General features: G+C 40.4%; 2 protein-coding genes across 2 annotated transcripts in view; one reads left to right on the plus strand and one right to left on the minus strand.

The window, feature by feature from the left end:
* The window catches only part of LOC137249893 (putative nuclease HARBI1), a 52281-nt gene that overhangs the window by 2188 nt on the left and 34865 nt on the right, over positions 1-15228 (plus strand). The window lies entirely within an intron of this gene.
* The window catches only part of LOC137249894 (microsomal glutathione S-transferase 1-like), a 38077-nt gene continuing 26485 nt past the window's right edge, over positions 3637-15228 (minus strand). Inside the window, exons 2-3 of the mRNA XM_067781917.1 lie at positions 4178-4257; positions 3637-4061 (exon numbers count right to left, since the gene is read on the minus strand). Coding sequence (XP_067638018.1) covers positions 3809-4061; positions 4178-4257 — 333 coding nt within the window. The 3' untranslated portion in view covers positions 3637-3808. The remainder of the gene's footprint in view (positions 4062-4177; positions 4258-15228) is intronic.

The raw sequence follows: 15228 nt of genomic DNA on the forward strand, positions 1-15228 counted from the left end.
ACACGCCTCGCTTACCGAAAATGACATTGCTCATTACGTTTGCTCTAAACTTGGTGTTGCACCCACCAGTAACATCAATGTGTATAAATTTAACTTTAAATATGAGAGAGACATCTCCTCATTTAAAATATCCCTTTCAGATGAATATTTCGATAAGGTACTTGATTCCTCTTTTTGGCCCAAGCATACTGTGGTTCACTTGTTCACGAGAAAGGCGAGGGCTGAACCTGTTTTATTACAGCCAAAAAACGGTATGACGAACACAGTAATAACAACACAACGGTAATTGCTGATCTGTCCCGTCTTCTCATTAATTATCAAAATGTTCGTGGTTTACGATCAAAACTTGTTCCATTCTTCCTTAATTCTTTCAACTTTTCTGCACAAGTTGTAGCTTTTACGGAGACCTGGCTAAAACCTGATAATTACAATTCTGAGATTTTTTCAAATAAATAAGCTGTTTATCGGCGTGATCGCATCTCTAGAGCGGGAGGTGTCCTTATTGCTGTTGAATCTAACCTATCGTCCGAGTTGATTTCGCTGGACAATATCTCTCATATCGAATTCATAACAGTTAGGCTTTCATTCGGTAGCTATAGCGTAATTGTTTGCTGTTCGTATATACCACCTCGTTCGGATATGGATGTTTATGCTAGTCATAGCTCGGCCATCTGTGATTTGCATTCGCAGTTGGGAGATAACGATCGACTTGTTGTTGTTGGTGACTTTAACTTACCAACAGTTAGTTGGGTTAATATAAGTGATTCAAACTTTTTAACTCCCACTGCTCAACATGAGTTTCTCAATTGCTTGTTAGACTCATCTCTTTTACAGATTAACAATGTTCCAAATAGTGGAAATAAAATGCTGGATTTAGTATTTGTGGATGGCTCGGTGGGTACTGCCCTTACGCAAATACCACCTTTATCCCTTCCAGAAGACCCTCTTCACCCTACGCTAGCGATATCACTTGATATCAGCCTACCCCGTAGGATTCAAGTACAGTCTCGTCCCCGATCTAGATGCTTCTACAAAACGAATTTCATTATGCTCAATGATCTGTTGGCTTCCCATGATTGGTCGGATCTCTATGCTTGCACTGATGTCGATTCGGCTATCTCTATATTTTACAGTACGCTTGATAGCTTCTTTGATACCTGCATTCCTACTCGCTATACCCTATGTTCGAATAAGCCCCCTTGGTTTTCAAGGCAACTTATCAGACTTAATAACATCAAATCTAGGCTTTATAAGAGGTTCAAGAAATCTGGAGCATCTGCAGACCTCTCTAAATATCTAATAGCTCGTTCTAAATTTCATCGTCTTAATCAGCTTTGTTATAAAAATTACTTGAGTTGTTGTAAAGCCCAATTTTTTAGAAATCCAAAAAAGTTTTACAGTTTCGTAAATTCAAAGCGGAAAACTTCAGGGTATCCTTCCTCATTAACCTTTGGAGGTAAAAAAGCTTGCACTGATGACGACGTTGCTGAACTATTTTCTGAGTTCTTTAAGTCCACGTATTCATCCAGTGGTTTTCATTCTGGTCAATATCCCTATTGCTTAGATAGCTCGAATTACATTAGGAATCCTGCTATTGATGGTAATATTGTTCTTCAGAGTCTTCAATCTTTGAAGCCCACCTTTTCTCCGGGACCGGACGGTGTTCCTAGTTGCGTGCTTAGGTACTGCGCCGAAAACATGTATTAGCCTATTTTAAAATTATTTGAGCTATCTCTGGGATCTGCGTCATGCCCGGCACTTTGGAAACAGTCTTTTATTATACCCCTGCATAAAAAAGGTAGTAGGTCAAAAGTTGAAAACTACAGGGGTATTGCTAAACTTTCAGTCATTCCTAAAGTCTTTGAACAGATTGTCACCAATCAACTGCAATATCAGTGTTCTAGTCTTTTATCTCCATGCCAACTCGGTTTTATTCGTCAAAGGTCAACCACTACAAATTTGCTTGTATTCACCTCTATAGTTATGGAAGGATTTTTAGCGAACAAGCAAACGGATGTCATCTACACGGACTTCAGCAAAGCATTTGATACCGTCAACCACGAGTTGCTTATTCATAAGCTTGATTTACTGGGCTTTCCGTTTCACCTATTAATGTGGCTGAAAAGCTATCTTTCTAACCGGACCCAAAAAGTCCTGTTCAAGTGCAATCTGTCGGAATCGTTCGGAGTTTCCTCCGGCGTACCCCAGGGAAGTCATCTAGGCCCTTTGCTCTTTGCCCTTTTCATTAATGACTTGCCACAGACAATATTATATTCCCATACTATAATGTATGCGGATGATGTAAAACTTTGCTACACTTACTGTCCTACCGATTTGAGTTCCTTGGATCTTCTTAAGGCCGACTTGGACTCGTTCCAATGTTGGTGCACAACAAATTTATTAGCTTCAAATTGCTCTAAATGTAAGCATATGACATTTCACCGAGTGAAGCCAGCATTGAAATCTTATGTAATAGATGGTACGCCTTTGGAGCGTATATCTATTGCAAATGATCTAGGTGTCCTTTTTGATCCGAAATTGAATTTTAACATGCATATTTCATCTACAGCCAACAAAGCGTTGGGTTTACTTGGATTTGTTAAAATATGGGCTAAAGAGTTCGATGATCCGTACCTCACTAAGGTTCTTTACACATCGCTGGTTCGTCCAATACTCGAGTATTGCTCATGCGTTTGGTCCCCTGTTTCTTAAAAGCATATAAAGCGTCTTGAGTCAGTTCAAAAGCAATTTTTGATATTTGCATTGCGCGGCCTTAATTGGGACTCAAGTCTCCACCTTCTTCCATACAGAAGTAGACTTCTTCTTATTAACTTACCCACTCTGGAAAATCGGAGAATATTACTGGGGGTATTGTTCATCCATAAGCTCATTATTGGAGAAATTGATTCCGCGGACCTCCTCAGCCGCTTGTTTTTTGCGGTTCCCCCTAGAGTATCCAGACACTACGTTCCTTTCTATTTACCCCTTTGTCGACGAAACTTTGCTAAAAATAATCCTCTTCTTATCTGTTGCGCGCACTACAATGAGTTGTATAGCTGCATCAGTCTTGAATGTACTTTTGCCACTATACGTAATGCAATACTTGCCTATCTAATTTAAGAGATGCAAGCTAATTTAATTTGCCGGCATTTTATTCCTTCGATAATAAACAGGAACTATCTCGCTTAAGGATGGAGGAACATTTATCAACATGTATCATTAAGAAGGAACAAGACAGTACTGTGTTGATTGGAATCTGGTGCATTCCAACAACGTAAAAAACATGCTTTTTCATGAGTCAGTGACCGGAATCGTATGCATTCCGGCAGTATAATCTTATGGGTCAGGCATCGAGCTGATTGGAATCCGGTGCATTCCAACAACACAGGTCATTTTACTTTTTTATGCCTTGTGATGGCGTATCCTCATTACACTACTCTTAGCACTGCCGTATTCCCATGACATGCTGATTGGAATCTTGTTGCATTCCAACAGGGAGATTGGAATCCACTGCATTCCGAAATCATGCTGAGCGGAATCTGATGCATTCCGCCAGTATAAGATTTCGGCATAAGATCTTATTTCTGCTCATATTTCTTATTATTATTATATTCTGAAATTAAATAGTAATGTTCATTAATCTTTCTTTGTTTGTAATATAACATTGTTGAAAGCTCGATATATCTTAAATTTTATCTTTTGAGTTGTATATTTATATATCTTTTATATTATGCAGTCGACCATAGTTTGTCGTCGACTTTAAATAATAAATAAATAAATAAATAAATAAATATAAAAGGACTAACATTTATATATACACTAACATGTCCAATGCCACAGAGCACGCCATATAAAATGTTATAGCCATTGGTATTCCAAATGCTAGAATGCGTGATGGCTGCGGTACCGGACGGAACGCATATACAAGGGTGTGTAGTACTCTGGCTATACCCACAATGCGAAAGAGAACACAAGCAAGAGTTGGTCTCGGATTTGTGCAAATATAAAGTAATGCCATTGTAAAGTAGGGCAGTATATTCTCCATGTCATTGCGGTGTGCTCTAAACGGAAAACAAACAAAATTTAAATATCAAAAAAATTTGTATCGCTGGTTTAGTGTGAAATTAACTCATGCATGTAACAGAAATCGGCAAGATCTATCGGGTGACATACATACCGTCGTACACGCTCAACATGAGGATCGTTGAATTGCACCTCGATATTCTTGAAAAATAAATCCTCCTCGTTAGGGAAAATCTGTGAAATAAAGATGAAGAGAGATAAGAGTACTGCATACTTTTGTGTGTATATACTAAATGGTATTCATAATAAGTTTTATTTTAAATATATCCACTCTATTAATCTTTCCTATTTTCATATTGAGATGTCTTGCACACGGTCATAAAAGTTCTATGGTCAGGGCCGTCGAGAGAAAATCCGGGCCCGGGGGCAAAAAAAAATCAAAAATACCGTGTTTTACATATTTATATGCTGTCTCGCTGTTGGTGCTTCAATACAGAGCATGCCAAGTCCTGTAAGGCGTTCTTGAGTTGAACACGATCAATGGAAGTTCTTTACCCTTCCAAGAACACTGAAGGAGCGTTCAGCACTAGCTACGGTAACAGGTATCGTGCAAAAAATACGTAGAGCAACACAAATGTTGGGAAAAATATAGGTAGATTTAGAGCAGAGATAGCATTCAACAATTCAAATGGTGACAGATTTTCGTTAAAATTTGCTGAGTAAATGTGCTTCAAGTGGATCATTTCATCTCCTAAACTCTCGGAAGCATCTGAATTGTATTTGCTGAAAAATTGAACGACATTTTCTCGTACTGAAACCTCATCCATGTATCCAAATTGCCACAAAAAAGAAAGTGTTCTTCAAATTTTTCATTTTTTCATGACAGCAAATCGCCCGGTAATACCTGCAGTAACCGAATCAACTATCACCAAAAAGGTGTTGTTTTTGGAATCAGTCTCGTGATCGTCGTTGATTGTCTCGTTCTCTTCACATTTATAAAAATGTATTTTACTATTCCTTTTTCGAACGTCAGGAAACTTTGGTGAGATTCCCAATCCAGTGGCGTCTGTTTTGCATTCGCATAAAATGTTTTGCCATTGATTTCTGATCAGATTTATATCAGAGATCAAACTTTCTAAGTTTATAACTTCGATATCGATCGTAGTATCCCTGGCTTGCAGAATAATGTTTTTTTTTCATTAATAACTGTCAAAATCTTGAGCCAAATGGAGGAAAAAAATACTTGTCCTTGTATTGAATAACGCCATTAACATCACCATATGTTTCCGCTGTCAAATTTAGCCCAAGTAACTGGTTTAGTGCCTGTTTCAATCCTTGGCTACAATTTGCAAAAGGCTTAACTGCCTCAACTTATAATTTATTTATTTTCTGTAAGCAAAAAGCTTGGATAGCAATTTGAGATTCCCGGGCCCCTCCAAAGCCCGGGCCCGGGGTAAATGACCCCTCTCGACGGGCCTGTCTATGGTCAAAGTCGCATGAAAACCATGTCACGAAATGAGATAATTTATTCAACAAAACTAAAAGAAACTTTTTAAGTGGATTGACTACCCTGCAAAAATCGTTGGATCATGTGGTCCACTGGAGTACTTACCATTATACTCCACTGTAATGCAGAAATGGACCAACTCATGTTTCTACACGAACATATTTTTAACGATTGTAATCACTACACGATGTTTATTGGACTGTGGGTACTTCATGGATTACTCTGATGTAATGCGGAGCTGGAGTATATGGTCCGGTCCTAGGACATCGCAATGTTAATTGGACCATATTTTTTGTATGAGTTGTGGTTAATTTTGGAGCACTCGCTTGTTCCATAGCGAGTACTCCATACATGCATGCATGGAGTACTCGCGATTTTTGCAGGGTAATATGCGTTCAAAAATGTGGTTGTTCTGATGATAAAAACACTCCTCGAAGATTTTGGGTACACCAGATGGAACATCAAAAAATTTAATGAATTAACTATAATTTTTTGCTTTCTTTCTCTAAGGTCCGGTTTTTCAATGCGAGTTTCAACTTGACTAGATGTTAACCTTGCCACTTTGTTCGATATCATAAAATTTTTCTGCTCATCTTAGCTTAAGCGGCCGAAGTGGCAAGGTTAAACTCTAGTCAACTTTGACTAGACTTAAGCCCCCATTACTGATACTTAGCATTGACTTGACTTGACTTGGCGTAAACTTGGCAACTTAGCCACGATTATACTCCACTTGGCGCATACAATTTGGCAACATAATCAGCGTTGAAATTTATTTTTAAATAAATGTCAATTTGTATGACAAAATGTCAAAATGAAATGGAAACAAACAAATGGCATCTCAATCTGTAAACGTCACTTAGAAAATCAAAATTCTACAGACTTCTAAGTGAAGTTAAGTTTTGCTAAGTTTTGACTAATCAGTAACATGCAATGTTCATTTAACAGAACTGTGACAGTTCTCAAGCCAAGTCAAGTCTATGCTAAGTATCAGTAATGGGCGATTTAGGCCCACTTGCAGAACAGCAGGTTATTTTTTTTAGTTTAGAGTTGATTTATAAAGCTTTTCAAGAATTGTTTTTTTTTTTTTATCGGCCTATTGATAAAGGATTCAAGGCTCGACTCGAGTTGAAGGTCAGAGCAATAATTTTTATCATAATTATTATATAAATAAATGCAAGGCGCAATAACCTCCGAAGATATTTTAGGCCGAGCTTCTGTTCCAATTTGCGTCGTGCTCCTTTTAATTTTTCCTACAAATTGGCGGGACGGGACCTACATGTTTTATGCCGACTTCGAACGGCATCTGCAAGCCAGATGAGTTTTCACTGAGAGTTTTTCATGGCAGAAATACACACGCAGTGGTTGCCAATCGCTACCGAGGGGCGACCCCGCTTAGAAAATTTTCTTCTAAATGAAAAAACATGTTCCTAAAATTTATTTGTTGCTTTTCCCGGAGCGTAAGCCCAGGATCTTGGGTGTGGTAGGCGGAGAACACTACCATAATTGAAAATTTCCAAAAATAAAAAATAATGTTTCAATTATAGAAAAATAAAACAACAATTATCATAAAAATTATTGTTCTGGCCTTGTGCTCAAATCGAACTTTGAATTTGTCAATAATATATGAGTTTAACTCCTCATGTCCGGTTAGCTCAGAGTTAAAAATTTAGCTTGACGTTCTGCAAGTGGGCTTAAGAGTTAGACCCGGTTTTTCAGTAGTTGGTTAAGCTAAGCTTAAACTGAGTTTGCTTAAACTTTAAATTTAAACTTCATGTTATCGTTGGTCCAGAGTGAGCGAATTTAACGCATCAAAATCCAATACAAACCAAAAGAAATAAATCGACAAATGGCGCTTCTTATGTTAAAATAGTCCAATGATGGATGGATAGTGGTGGTTTATTTCGCTGTTTCTTCTACGTATGCTGGCCAACGATTAATTCGAAGTACCAAATTTAAAACGGAATCAAGTGGAAAATTTTTGTACATAAGTATACTTATAGCTAACGTGACACGCATACATACGTACATACTCAAACGAAAGAATTTAACAAACGGAATATTACAACAAAAACATAGTTGACGAATTCGTACATAGATAAAAAAGTCAAACGGGTTATTACAGGAACAATGCATATTTGACAAAGTATATGAAAACAAATTTCATATTTTTATAGGGTAGTTGGGCGCTGCTTTGATGACATCCCCACCCTCGTGGATCGACTCGATTCACCATTATCAATATCAAGAATGGCCAATCTCGATACTGCTCTCCGCCGTAAACCTGAACTTGTGCGCACGTCAGCTTGACGCACTTCACCATCTCGACCGTGATACACCTCTTCTAATATGCCGCGGCACCAATCCTTTCGTGGAACGTTTGGGTCACAAATAAACACAAGATCTCCCTTAACCATTGGATTTGTACGCTGGCACCACTTTACACGCCGTGTCAGCGTAGGTAGATACTCTAATACCCAACGCTTCCAGAAGTGGTCTCGGAGCTGTCGGGCGATGCGCCATTGTTGGCGAAGTACGCATGTAGCCTCGATGTCAGTCATTTTGGGAGTTTGGCCAGTATTCGGCGTCCCGAGTAAAAAATCATTTGGTGTTAGCGGCTGATCTTGATCAGCAGTCACTGGCAAGTGCGTAAGTGGCCTCGAATTTACAATGTTCTCTGCCTCGATTAACAGACAATTCAATGTGTGCTCCTTTGGCGCGATCTCTTTTAGCGTGTGACGCAGCACTCTTTTAACACACTGTACCATCCTCTCCCAAGCGCCGCCTTCAGATGAGTTGAACGGCGAGTTGAAAATCCAGTCGACTCCCTTTTGAGATAGCTCGCTCTGTATACGCTCACAATCGAACACCTCGTTGAAACGCTTTGCCTCATTATTGACACCGACAAAATGTTTCCCGTTGTCGGACCTTATGCGGATGGGGACACCCCGACGATTAACGAAGTTACGTATTGCGACGATGCAGGCATCAGTGCTTAGGTCATGCGCTATCTCTAGGTGCACTGCTCGTATTGTGAGGCACGTAAAGAGGGCCACCCATCTTTTCTCCGTACTTCGCCGCACTGCCACATTAATCGGCCCAAAGTAGTCCAGCCCCGTGTACGTAAATGGCCTTACATACGGGGTAACTCTGTCGACTGGAAGTGATCCCATTAAAGGAGGAACGGGTGATGTCTTGCAAATGCGACACACGAGGCAACTGGCGATGATATTACGTAAGAGGCTTCTTAAACGTGGTATCCAATAATTCTGACGTATGGAGCATATAGTCGCCTCTATGTTTTGGTGGCACATGAGTATATGATGATGCATTACGAGTAACTTCGTGAACAGATGTGTTGGCGGAAGTATTATGGGGTGCCGGGTATCGGCTGCAAGCCAGCTGGCAGCATCTATACGGCCGTGAACGCGCAGTAAACCGTCGCTGTCGAGGTAGGGTGACAGCTGCAACAATGTACTGTCGGATGATACTCGTTGCTCACTTCGAATACCAAGAATTTCTGCGCGAAATTACTCAGCTTGTACAAGACGACAAAGAAGATGCTTGGCGGTTTATAGATTGTCGGAAGTTAGCCCATACTGATTATTGCCTTGCTCTCGATGGCGACATGATTCAACAAAACGAATGACCCAGGCTGTAGTTCTCAACAACCTGTTGAATGAAGAGAAGCGATTAAAATTTATAAATTCACAACTTACAGTGACTAATGCGTATCGTGGGCGGAGTTCTTCCTCGCAGTCTTGATCAGTCGTGGTGATGGTTTCTTCGTAAGGCCACATAGACTCATTCTGGCGAAGAAATGCGGGACCATGTAACCAACGGGCGGCTGGACTGAAATCGACTTTGTTGTTGAAGCGTGTGGCCTCATCAGCTACGTTCTCCTTGGTGGGTATCCACTTCCAATCAGATACCTTTGTGGCGGCCAAGACTTCAGCGATTCTATGTTGGACAAATGGTTTGTATCTGCGATGTTTGCTTTGAACTCATGAGACGACGGTTTTAGAATCGCTCCACAGTATACACCTTTCAAACTTTAGATTGTGCTCGTCGCGTATAGTTTGCATCAAACGCGTACCCAGAACGGCTGCTTGGAGCTCTAGCCGTGGTACAGACAGTGGTTTTAATGGAGCGCATTTTGATTTCGCGCATATAAAGGATATTTCGACGTCACCATGACAATTGGTTGCTCTCCAGTACGCAACGGCTGCGAATGCATTTTCGCTGGCGTCCACGAATACATGGAGCTGTAATTGTGCTGGACTGCCATTCCGGAAATAAAAACGAGGAATTGCATACTCAATAACGGCGTCTAGTTGCTTATACCACATTTCCCACAAATCGGCAATGTTTTCGGGCAGTGGATCATCCCAGCTGGTTTCATGGCGCCATACTTCACGCATAACGAGTTTAGCACCAACGGCGAAATTGGCGAGAAGTCCTAGTGGGTCAAATATTGACATGACCACACTTAAGAGTTCTCGCTTAGTAGGCCGCCTGTCACCTCGCAACACCTCTTTGCTGACGTTATTGAATTTCGGACTGAAACTGAAGCAATCCGTAGTTGGGCACCAATGCAGACCCAATACTCTCTCCGTGGACAAATCTTTCTTACCGAGAAATTTTGTAAGATCCATCCCATCCAGTGCAGCGGATACCTCTTGTGAGCTCGACGAGAAATCACGTAACTCAAACCCGGCATCCAGGTGAATGGCCTTAACTTTCTTGGCGATGGCAATTGCTTCGGTTGTGGTATCGAAGCTGTCCACAAGGTCATCAGCGTAATGGTTGTCTACGATCGATTTTATGGCACGAGTTGTAATAGGATCGTCATTGCGGTGATCCATGGCATTTTGGATCTTTATGTAGTGAGCTGCACTGGGTGAGCAAGCTGCGCCAAATGTCATCACGCACATATCAAATACATCGGGTTGTTTGCTTGAGTCCCCGTCTCGCCACAGAAATCTTTGGGCACACCTGTCTTCTTCGCGTATCAACACTTGATGGAACATCTCTTTGATGTCGCCACAGACACCTATTGCTCGCTCACGAAAATTAAAAAGGATCGGAGGCAATGGCCTATACTCTTGCGGCCCTTTCAGCAGATAACGATTCAAAGACACACCGTTTACTTCAGCAGCGGCATCAAAGACTAATCGCAGTTTTAAAGGCTTTTTCGGATTAACCACCGCAAAGTGCGGTAGGTACCAAGCTCGAGGCGTTAACAGGGCGGCTGCGAATGGCGTTAATTTGCGTGCATAACCACTAGTGATGTATGATTGAATGATTCGCTTGTAGGACGCAGCGAAACTTGAATCACGACTCATTCGTTTTTCAACACTCACCAATCTTTTTATCGCCATGGCATAACTGCTGGGTAGCGTGACTTTGTCGTGTTGCCATAAAAGACCGGTCTCGAATCTTGTACCAACGCGACGTGTGGTTGCCTCTAGTATTGCTCTAGCGCGAACATCAGCTTCACTATCGATAGGTGGTGTGGCTCTTACACCGAAACTTTCGACTTCAAAAAAGTCGGCTACAATATCGTGAAGCGATCTATTGACATTGGTATTAACGAATAAGCACTTTGATGGCACTTGAGACTCCTTACCAGTTGGTCCAAACACTACCCAACCAAGCTGTGTGTTTGCTGCAAATGGACCATACTGTTTCATTGCGATGGTGGTAGATGCCAGACCTAAATGGCAATTGTCTATCCCGATGAGCATTTTTGGCACTGCGTCAATAAGTGGCTCTACCGGAAGTTTACTTATTTGATTATACTCACACTGTAGATCGGCTGAACTAAGGCTTTGCATAGGCAGCTGTAGGTTTTGCACGGCATAGACGTTTTGCAGCTTGTGCTTTTTTGCCATACCAAGACCACTTATGGATAGGTCGACCAGGTTTGCTTGCTCGCGTACAGCATGTCCTCCGAACCATTGGACACTGAGGTGGTGCGGTCGGCATCGCAAGTCTAACTCCTTGGCGATACTGTCATCCAGCTTGTTATCGTTGGCCAAGGGTGAGCGAATTTAACGCATCAAAATCCAATACAAACCAAAAGAAATAAATCGACAAATGGCGCTTCTTATGTTAAAATAGTCCAATGATGGATGGATAGTGGTGGTTTATTTCGCTGTTTCTTCTCCGTATGCTGGCCAACGATTAATTCGAAGTACCAAATTTAAAACGGAATCAATTGGAAAATTTTTGTACATAAGTATACTTATAGCTAACGTGACACGCATACATACGTACATACTCAAACGAAAGAATTTAACAAACGGAATATTACAACAAAAACATAGTTGACGAATTCGTCCATAGATAAAAAAGGCAAACGGGTTATTACAGGAACAATGCATATTTGACAAAGTATATGAAAACAAATTTCATATTTTTATACGGTAGTTGGGCGCTGCTTTGATGACACTTCAGTTAAACTACTGAGCCGTTTTTCAGTCATAGTTTAAGGCCGCCTCGAATTAGTGTAGATGTGAAACATAAGGGGGACTCATGTAACCATATAAATGCCTTATAAAGTGCGTAAACGTAAAAATTTATCTAGTGCATAAACGAGCTGTCAAATTTTGTTGAAAAACCATTTACACAATTTGTATAAATTTACGCGCACATTTCATTGTGTAAACGCGGTAAACTCAAAGGAATGCAACCTTGCAGACGCTACAGCAGGCATTTTCATCAGAAATCTCCAACATCAGCAAATAAAGGCGTTTTAGTTTTGATTTTTCATTTAATCTTGGCATTTTTTAATTTGTATAGCAATCGAAAACATTTTGTTTTGCAATAATACAGCTGATAAACAATCAAGTTTATCAAGAGTATTACTAGGTGCGTTCATATAACCGCGTGTGTAAATGGATATAATTTTACACCTTATAAGTTTATATGCTTTCATGAGTCTCCCTATAGACACATATTTCAGTTGCATCTGAACCTAATGCGTATTGAAATTTAATAGTATTAATTTTATGCACAGCAATTTCAGAAGAATAGATAAAGTTTGACGCTTAGCAGTCCATATATGTAAAGATTGAGGGTAAACGTCTATAGATGTAAAAAAACACAGATACTATCCTAATTACGAGAGGTTTTGAGAAATGTACAGTTCTCAAATGAATATTCAATACATTTCTGCAGTTGATATCCTACAACGCATATATAGTTGAGGTGGAGTTGAAAAAAATTTCCAAGGTGGTACCACCAAAACTGACAGCTGTTTATTGTCAGAAATAAACACCTGGTTGATAGCAGTAATGAGCGTAATTAATCAAAAATAAATTATATAGGCGTACGCTATGATCTTCGAGTTGAGCCACTGCTTCGAAACAACTTGCTGAGATTTTAGAAGTATGCCTAGCTATCAACATGAGCTCTAATGGTACTCAAGCCCAAATGCCTGTTGGGTATATTCGACGCCATTTCCAACGAACGCGAATAACTGATAGGTTAACAAGAGTTTAACCCTGCCATATCCGCCGCTTAAGCTCAACTTAAACTTCAGTTAAAGTAGACTGAAAAACTGCAGAATAATTTTAAGCGTAGTTTATCTGACTATCTGAGTTGAACTTGTACTGAAAAGCCGGGCCTAAGCACCACGAAAAGGACTGAAGCGCAGGAAGGACTTTATCTTGCGCTTGTTGACCACAGAACCCACTTTGTTCGCTCTTTATCCAATCCAGAGAAAGCAGTCCTTAAAGCGGTAGTCATTGGTGCCGTATGTCGTATCGCTGTAGTCATATCCCTAACGTAATCAGCTGTTTATCGTTACGACGGCAAACCAAAAACCAATTTGTTGGCTACGATAGGGTTACGACCTTAGCGGCACCAATAATCGATTGCCCATAAGGTTGGTCGAATCAGCTGTTATAAAGTTACCGATAAAGCACCAATGTCTGCAGCTTAAAGCGTGCCTGTTGAGGCCAATTATATCAATAACATCAGTATACCCCAACAATTGGACGCTTTCGAAATAAATTTGTTCTGCTCTGTGTAGGACCCCTATCGTCTTTTACGATCACGTATCGAATACCAATTTCACTGAACGATGAATATGAATCTGTCCAAAAATCCGTGGAAATGATAATAAGTTATGGATCTAATGAGTACTGGTAGCCATCATTTCACATATTTCCCTAGTCCGATAAACCATTTCAAAGCTATTGCGAATTAAAATAAAATTTATTTCGATCACGGATCGTATAAAGCGAACCAGGCCCAGACAAAAAGTGATATAACGTTATAGTTTTATTAAATTTAAATAAAATACATAGGTTCATATGTGCATAATAACTTTTGTGTATATGTATGTTCATTTTTGTATTCGCGTAGTTGCTATAATTATAGCACAACTCTTTAAATTCTAAATTAAAACCTGTTGTATAAACGAATCAAAGCCATGATTTTTTAACGTATATAAAAATATGTATAGAGTATTGGCATAACTTACAGAAAGCCTCCAAATGACGGGACAACTAACATCAAAACAAATTCAGATGAAAAGTTTCAGTGGCGGCACAAAACACGTATATAAGTCCACGAATTTGTAGAAAAAACAAAAGGAAAACATACAGCAACACATTCTAAACCCAGAAGAATTAAATAAGGGGTGCCACAGAGTGGTGCCCTATCCCCGCTTTTGTTTAACTTCTACATATCGAAGCTCCGTTCGCCACCAGAAGGAGTCACCACTATATCTTATGCCGATGACTCCACGATAATGGCTACAGGTCCCGGCCTACTCATCGATCGGCTGTATAATAAAATAAACTATCTCCCTCTCTCTCCAGTTTATCACCTCGCGAAACCTGACATTGCCAGCTACCATATCATCGGCGATCTTATTTACAACATACACAAAACATATATCGACCATATTGGGCATCCACGTCGATGGCATTACGCTTCCGACTGTATTGTAAATAAAAAAAATGTAAGGCGCGATAACCTCCGAAGAGATCTAAGGCCGAGCTTCTCTTCCAATTTGCGTCGTGCTCCTCTTGATTTTCCCTACAAATTGGCCGGATGGGACCTACATGCTTAATGCCGACTCCGAACGGCATCTGCAAGGCAGATGAGTTTTCACTGAGCACTTTTCATGGCAGAAATACACCCGGAGCGCTTGCCAAACACTGCCGAGGGGCGAACCCGCTTAGACAAATTTTCTTCTAATTGAAAAACCTTGTTTCTAAAATGTTGATGTTGCTTTGCCCGGGGTGTGAACCCAGCGCATACGGTGTGGTAGGCGGAGCACGCTACCATCACACCACGGTGGCCGCGACTGTATTACACCAAAAAATACTGGGTGTGACGTTCGATTCGATCAGGATCTACATTTTGGCGAGCATGCAACCATAGTACAGGTTTACAAGTATGATATGTATGAGAAGGAAACAATTTCTTTCTCTTTCTAACACACTGCTGTTTGACACTTCGGTCAGCGTCAAACTATTGTGGAACTTAGTGGAACCTGCGAGGAACATGCGTTTGACACTGAATGAAGTGTCAAAATTACCCGGGTTGCTGTCGTGGAAAGCGACGCAGGGAAACAAAAAATTTAGCGGAATATTAGATATGGGTTGCTGTGATGGTAAATTTTTTTGAACGAATTTAGAATGAAAATGTACTGCACCTATATGGGTTCTACAGAAAATTATACA

Source organism: Eurosta solidaginis, chromosome 4, assembly GCF_040869045.1.
Source record: "Eurosta solidaginis isolate ZX-2024a chromosome 4, ASM4086904v1, whole genome shotgun sequence".
NCBI lineage: Eukaryota > Metazoa > Arthropoda > Insecta > Diptera > Tephritidae > Eurosta > Eurosta solidaginis.